Genomic DNA, 7,198 nt, shown 5'->3' on the forward strand with positions numbered 1-7,198 from the left:
AGCAAATTAATCATACTATCAACACCTTAAAAAAAATAAAAATAAATTAAAAAAAAGTATCACATTGATATTCCTGAGATAGGGTAGCAGCTATCAGTCTCGGTTTTCTCGTCTGGTAATTTATTCCACATTTTTAAATGCTTTCTCGCAATTCTGTGTAGATCAAAACTACTAACCACCTGTGTTACAGTGTTCAGAATAGGTCTTTCCTATGTTTTGTAGCCCACATACTCAATAGGCCTACCAAAGAGGCAAATATATGGCAGTGTAATTATTTTGAGGATGAAGTGATTTATTTTTTTCCTTTTTTCAGACCAAAAAATTTAAAACTGTTTTTTTGTGCTTTTATGTCTCTCAATTCTTGCTGAAATTGATTTAATTTAAAAATATTTTGGCTGCAATTTTCGTCACTTTCCCAGTTTCAGGAAAGAGACGTAGAAACAGTGATGGTTCACTTTTTCTGATCCTTAATGCCCAACTGTATTAGCTGAGGTTCAGTGCCGTTTTAATGCTGGCTTCATGATTTCCAGTTGGCCTGGAGCATTGGCAGAGCAGGTTTCCATGTGCCTGCAGAAAATGGAGTAGGGATGTTCACCCTAGAGGCACCAGCTCTCTTTCGTAGACTCCATCTACTGCCTTCTGCCACAGAGTTTCTGCAGACATGTCTCTCCTGGCTCACAGCTGGGTTTTCCCACAGCCATGAAGGCTATAAATTTGCAGTGGAAGAAGGTGGTACCCTCTAGCATCAGGGCTTGACCTCCGAAAGGTGTGCCATAGTCTTGTATATAGTCAACATGGATATGAATCAGACAGAATTATAAAATGAGATAACTGAAGTTGAAGGCTGAAAAACGTAAAGATGATAAAAGCTTGATGACATACAAGAACTAATATACAGCATAATAAATATCAATGTGTAGTACAACAGACAGTATTGTTAGGAAGAAATAAATCTCAGTAAACTTATGAACAGTGCTTTACCTTTGACTCTTTTGCATCTCCAGGGACAATCTCAACCAATGGGAGAAAGTAACAAGAGGTGAGGAAGCCTCTATATGGATTTCCTCCCAGTCCCTTGCTCCTGGGACCTCAGATTCTCTTCCTGTGAAGATTGATGACTGAACAGCAGCAACAGACTGCTTCAATCTGAAAAGAACCCCTTCTTATTTTGGGGATTGTTTTTTTGTTTTGTTTCATTTTTATTTGGAAAAAAAAAGGAAAAACAAAAGCTACAAAATTCTAACTAAGAAGTAGACCTGCCTAGGAAGGTAACACCCATGGAGTTACCTCAGCTGAATGACTCTGGCAGCCAATCTCCTGACCTACACCAGTGACACAAAGACAACAGAGGGAAAATGACAACCCAGATGTTTTGGAGTCAGCTATCAAAAGAGAACTTGTGAATATAAAAGACTGGCCTTATCTCATGGGCTACATTGCTGAGGCCTTAATTTAAAACTGATGGGGGGGTGGGGGTGGGGGGAATCTTAGGGGGTACTTCTAAATTGTATCTTTATAGTAAGGGTTTCAATGGTACTTTTATTATACCGTACTGTGGCTGGCTTTAACACCAGTGTCACTTGGGAGTTCTTGGCTATAAATAGAACAATATACCCATTGCTATTGTGAATGTTTATGTGTGATCTACTTGTAATCAGTTTGAATTCCAGCAGAATCCTTGGAGATTATAATTTATGCTTAGGTTACAGTGAATTCTCTTGCTGCAAACTAAAGGAAAACCAACATTCAGGTTAAAGTTTTAAAGTACTTCATTAAGCATCATGATGCAAATTGTCTGTCACTCATAAGGGAAATGTCGATAGAACTAGTGATGGTGCTTTGTTATTTAGAACGATTTATAAACCTAGACAACTCCTCCCTTAAAACACTAGAAGTACTGGATAATTATCTCTGATATGAGAGGGAGTTTCAGGTTGGAGTTTTTGTATCCATAGTGACAGAAGTATCAGGTTAAAATTTAGATGTGACAGCAAACATTTCCTTGCCTAGCTCACAATTAAGTAAAGTCATAATTTTTATTTCTACCTGCTGAGTTGTATTTTAAAACTTATTAGAGACATACCTGAAGTATGCTATCTGCTGGGATCAAAAGCCTTGTCAGAAAAGTCAGGTCTGATAAGAGGGATTGTGGTACCATCACAATAAATCAAAAATGTGTTTGTATTGACTAGCTTTTGTGTTGCACAGTAACACTGCATGTCTTCTACTGCTTTTTTCCCCTGTCCCAAGATGAGTGAAATTAGGAAACTTCTCCATTTGTCTGTTTGTTTTTTTCCCCTAGTTCAGCAAAATTTCCTGGATTAGAACTGCCTTTCTTAGTGAAAGAATAGCTGACTGAAGAAAAGTACTCTAAAACAGTGTGTTTACAGTTCTGTACTGACTTAGGCTTTAGCCTTACAAACTTAGGCACAGCCTTTAAGACTGTATGTTGAATGCCACTCTTAAATTTAGTGCAATTGTACAGAGTATGTTTCAACAACACTTAATTTGCCTTTGTCTGTCTCTCAAAGATAATGAGAAAAAAATCTTCACAGTGATCCACACAGTAGGTGAAAACACCGTCTTTGCACACCTTTCACATACAGCCTATACTGCATTATATGCTTTTTCATAGGTAATGAACACTTGTAGTGGTTCCATGATAACATGGCCATTGTGTAACTGCAAAAAATACTAGTAGTGATTTAAAGACAGAACACAGGTTCTCTTTTTACATCTCATGTCTTTTGGGCTGTATTGCTCTAATAGGCATGCCATCTAATGGGTTTTGTGTGAACAACCTGGACTCTTGAGTTTTGCCTTCTGTTATGGTCGAGCACATGCCACTATCTGTATATGTGTACAGTATGTGATCCATAATCGCATAATGTATAAATGCACCTAAGCCTTTGCTGTACATAGAGATCCCACAGGTTGAGAATTCAATATGAAGTTATCTTATTTGTATGATGCAGGTTACAGCCCCATAATTTTTTGCTGTGTGCTTTGCCAATTCTAAATGCAGAAAATAATTGTTAATCACAGCAAACTGTTTTGAAATTTAAAAAAAAAAAAAAAGGAAACAATTACACCAAAGTAGACTGAGTAATATCTCATGCTGTGTCCTCTGTTTTACTCCTTAGCTATTCTGTTTCAGCTAAATCATGCAGATGCAACCTTTCATCCACTAAGTACTTGAGACACAGTCCACTGATCCTAATTTACGTGGAAATATCTAAATCTGTGGTGACTACAAAAATACTCTTTGAAATTCAGATACCCCAACAACTGGATGGAACATTTTCCTTCATGGTTAAAGTATATTTGTGGTTATTCTGCCCTTTTTTTTTTCTCCATTTAAAAATGCTGATCTTTAAAGCATTGCAACACTATTCCTTATCACACTATGTCTGTGTGTATAGAAAGATTTTCATTCATCTTTTACTCATCGACAATAAAGATAACTTCACTAGTTCTGTTTCTTACTATTCAAAATATTTGACAGTATCACATATGATTTTGTTTTGAAGTTTATAAGTACTGATAGAGAGCCTGTTTCCCTGGCAAATTTTTCAAATTGACAATCAGTTGTTTTACTAATGTCTCAAGTGAATCGGGTACTGTTTCTAATACAGAACTATCCGAACCACGTAAAATATATGTTTGCTATAGTATAATGTTCATTAGAATTAAAAATTCTGGCTCCAGTGCCTGTGGTTTGGTTTGATTTCCTGGTGTGTAAAAGGAGAAAGGTCATGACAAAATGTTACTCTTTCTTAGCACTGAGACCAACAAAAATAGCCAACCAAATATAGTCTGTATTAGCATTTACAGAGTATAGATCCGTATGTGTAAATATTTTTTAGAAAAAGACTTATACCTGCACTTCCAAAGTTAAAAACATCAAAAATCATAACTTTGGAGCTGCATTTGAATTTCATGACTCAAACACATATTGAGATTTAATTGTTCGAAGTTCTGAACTTGAACTCACAAATTGAGACATCCAACTCATTAAGTTAAAATGCAAATAGACATTCCTCTTTGCATTTTTACCCTACTAAAACTGATCTTGCCCAAAATCAATAAGAACGTATAAAAAGCCTAACAGATCTTTCCTTTGTATTCCCAGAATTGCAATTGTTCTTCCCCTCTAAGCCTAGTAAAGGTAAAAGCACTGTTTGAAGCTGTAACTGAGCATTTCTAATGTATTATGAAATGGTGCCTGAAAGGTATGCGCTAAGTGAGAAAAATAGTTGACATAGCATGATACTTGTCTGAAATATTGCATAGTTTATTACAGCACTAACAGAAACTCCACTGTTAAAATTAATCTATGAATTTTGTACGGTTGTGCAACATACTCCTATAATGGTATATAGGAGAATATACTCCTATAAACTCATAACCGTATTTTTTTTTTTATAAGTGACCATTAGAGAAATGCAATTGGGTTTTTCTGGCTGGAGTGTATGATGAAGTATATTAAATTGGAGGGGACATGCAAAGTGGAATTCATCTTTTTATGTGGCACAGATTCCTTTCATGTGTTTAAACTTAGAACAATGTGATCAGTTTGCTGTGACTGCATTTAGAGCATTTAATGTTAAAATTGTAGGGATAACAAAAAGCACTATTCATGTTAAAATATAGAGATTGTTAGATGCTTGACTCAATTATGACCCTCTTGAAATAATGCATTTGCCTCAAACACTGTGATATAGGACCAGTTCTGTGAAGTGTAACAATTAATTTATTCATTCTAAACGTCGAAAAGGCTTTCTGCATGCTACGACAAGGAAGTTCATGTTCAAACTTTAAGTTATATATCCCAATCTAGCAAAGGCACATCATAATTTTTGTTTTGCTTTCTGACCAAAAACTGTGCTCGATTGTAATACGGGTGTATACTCTGTCAAAAAACCTAAAATAATGGACTGCTTTCTAGGGTAGATCAAACTGATTTGTAGAGTAGTTTCATAAATATTCAAAATTCAGGTTGGGCTGTTATGTGAAGAAGAAAGAACTTCAAGGTAACAACATTCAACTTTACAACATTTAGTGAGCTGAAAATTTTGTTTTATATATATATATATTTACACACATATATATATATATGATACATATAAACTTATCTTTGTAAAAAAATATGCAAGTGCAATAATTTAAAGAGGTCTTAACTTTGCATTTATAAATTATAAATACTGTACATGGTGTGTAATTTTTTTCATGTATTCATTTGCAGTCTTTGTATTTAAAAAACAAACCTAAACCTTTACTATTACGTTTGTACAATAGAACAGTAAGCATTTATTATGATATAGTTAAGTTGTAAATAAATTCACAAACCAAACAGCCAGTATGTATGCATATATGGGTGTCCTATTGTGAAACCTGTTTTTGCTTTTACTGCTGGCTCTAGCACAGCAAGACTACTTCTGTGGATATGTAATTATACATATAAATATATGTATGATACATAAAATATATTTAGAAATGTTCATAATTTTAATGGATATATCTATACATATACTTTGGTGTGAATATTACTGAATACAGAGTTTTTTAATATTATTTTTCATGTTTATTTTTGCTATTATTGGGAATGCAAGTGAGGGATGGGAATGTGTATATGTGTGTTTACACCATAAGTAAACCACAGCACAAAGTGATTCAAAATGTAGTCTTTTAAATGGAGTCTTTTAAATAGGTAGTGCTTGGTTTTCCCTGTATTTTGAGTTTACTGCTTATGGTGTGTTTTCCTAACACAGGACAATTTTTTTTTAATATATTTTTATCACCTATTGCAAGTTCACATTGTCACAAACTTCAAAGGGATCTCCTTTTCTGTTTGGCCTCATGCTACCAGAGAACTTACCTTGCTGTTGGCAGATAACTTCCATACAGATCCTTGCTTTTACACTGCCAAATGTCAGTGCAGCTAATGCTACCTTTTGGGAATTACATAGGTACTCATATGCTGAATTGTAAAAGAATTGCACCCAAATTTGTAAGGTTTGCTAGTCCAAAGCAATATAGGGCTTTAACAGCTGCCAATACAGTACAATGTAGGTTCAAGGAACCATAAAGCTGAATTCTGAACAACACATTAAAAATAAAATTAAAAATAGATGGAAAAAAAAATCCTGTGTATCTATCCACCTCTTGTAACCAGCCCTTCCAGAAAGCTCTGTTTGCTGCAAGGATTGTACTATGAGGGCTATCTTATGTGATGAGACAGAAAATGTGCTGATATTTAATGTGTTTTTTAGGGTTTGTTCATTAGGGGGTTGTTAAAACTTTCTTAATTATTTTTAGGGACAGACAATAGAAGTGGAATGTTTCTGTGTGTACTATTAATTTAGTCCTTTCCACCTGTTTCTGTGTTGTTGGCAACGATCTAAAGACTGGAGTCAATTAATGACTTTCTGGTCAAGATGCTGAAACTGATGGCAGATGGATGACATGCCTTTTCATATTTTTGTGTTTGTGCAGACTCTTGTAGCACAGCATGGTGCTTTGCCATTGATGGTCACTGTCCATTTGGTGTGCTTTTCTGAACAATTGCAGCCCACTGTTATTGAAAAACATCATCAGAAACTTACAAAAATCAACCCCAAAAATCAACCCCAAATATATTCCACTGCATATAGTCGAAAATATAAATGCAAAAGCACCTTAACTCATTGGCATTTGGGGAAGAAACAAGTATTGCTGTTGGTTTTGAGGAACTCTGAATTTGTCTTATTTGAAAGTATCCAAGTGCTCTGTGACAGAAATATCAATGACTTTCACCTGCTCAACAAGTGGTGGAGATTATTTTGTTGTCCTTATTTTGCTGAAGACAATTACTAAGGAGAAATTCCCCTTCCTCAATCTGTAGTCTCTCTTCAGATTAGGGAGAAAAGTTTTTTTCAGTGTGTTTCAGTAGTGCTATGGAGGAGCTACCTGTACCGTGGAAGTTGCTTATGAAGATGAAGGTCTTTATCTCTGGGTCAAGAATGAGTTACAGAGAGATGCTTCAGAAGGTAGTTCATGTGTACACGAGGCCTGTTGTTTAAAAGTCTGAAAGAAAGGAGAAATCTGAGATTCAAGAACTGTGAAAAGAATGAATTATATCAGGTAAAGTTTTACTTTCATGGGTTTTTTTGGGGGGGTTGTAACATTGCTAGAAGGGCTAAATGATTTTCACCCCATC

General features: G+C 35.1%; 1 protein-coding gene across 5 annotated transcripts in view; it reads left to right on the plus strand.

Annotated features, from left to right (window-relative positions):
• Nucleotides 1-5,487, plus strand: part of PDE10A (phosphodiesterase 10A) — a 353,359-nt gene extending 347,872 nt beyond the window's left edge. For all 5 annotated transcript variants that reach the window (XM_051811135.1, XM_051811134.1, XM_051811132.1 and 2 more), the window contains one exon: nucleotides 1,005-5,487. In XM_051811135.1, coding sequence (XP_051667095.1) covers nucleotides 1,005-1,122 — 118 coding nt within the window. In that variant the 3' untranslated portion in view covers nucleotides 1,123-5,487. The remainder of the gene's footprint in view (nucleotides 1-1,004) is intronic.
• Nucleotides 5,488-7,198: the final 1,711 nt, after the last annotated feature.

This window comes from Manacus candei, unplaced genomic scaffold (genome assembly GCF_025592945.1).
Source record: "Manacus candei isolate 608988 ecotype Guabito, Panama unplaced genomic scaffold, ASM2559294v1 h1tg000081l, whole genome shotgun sequence".
Taxonomy (NCBI): domain Eukaryota; kingdom Metazoa; phylum Chordata; class Aves; order Passeriformes; family Pipridae; genus Manacus; species Manacus candei.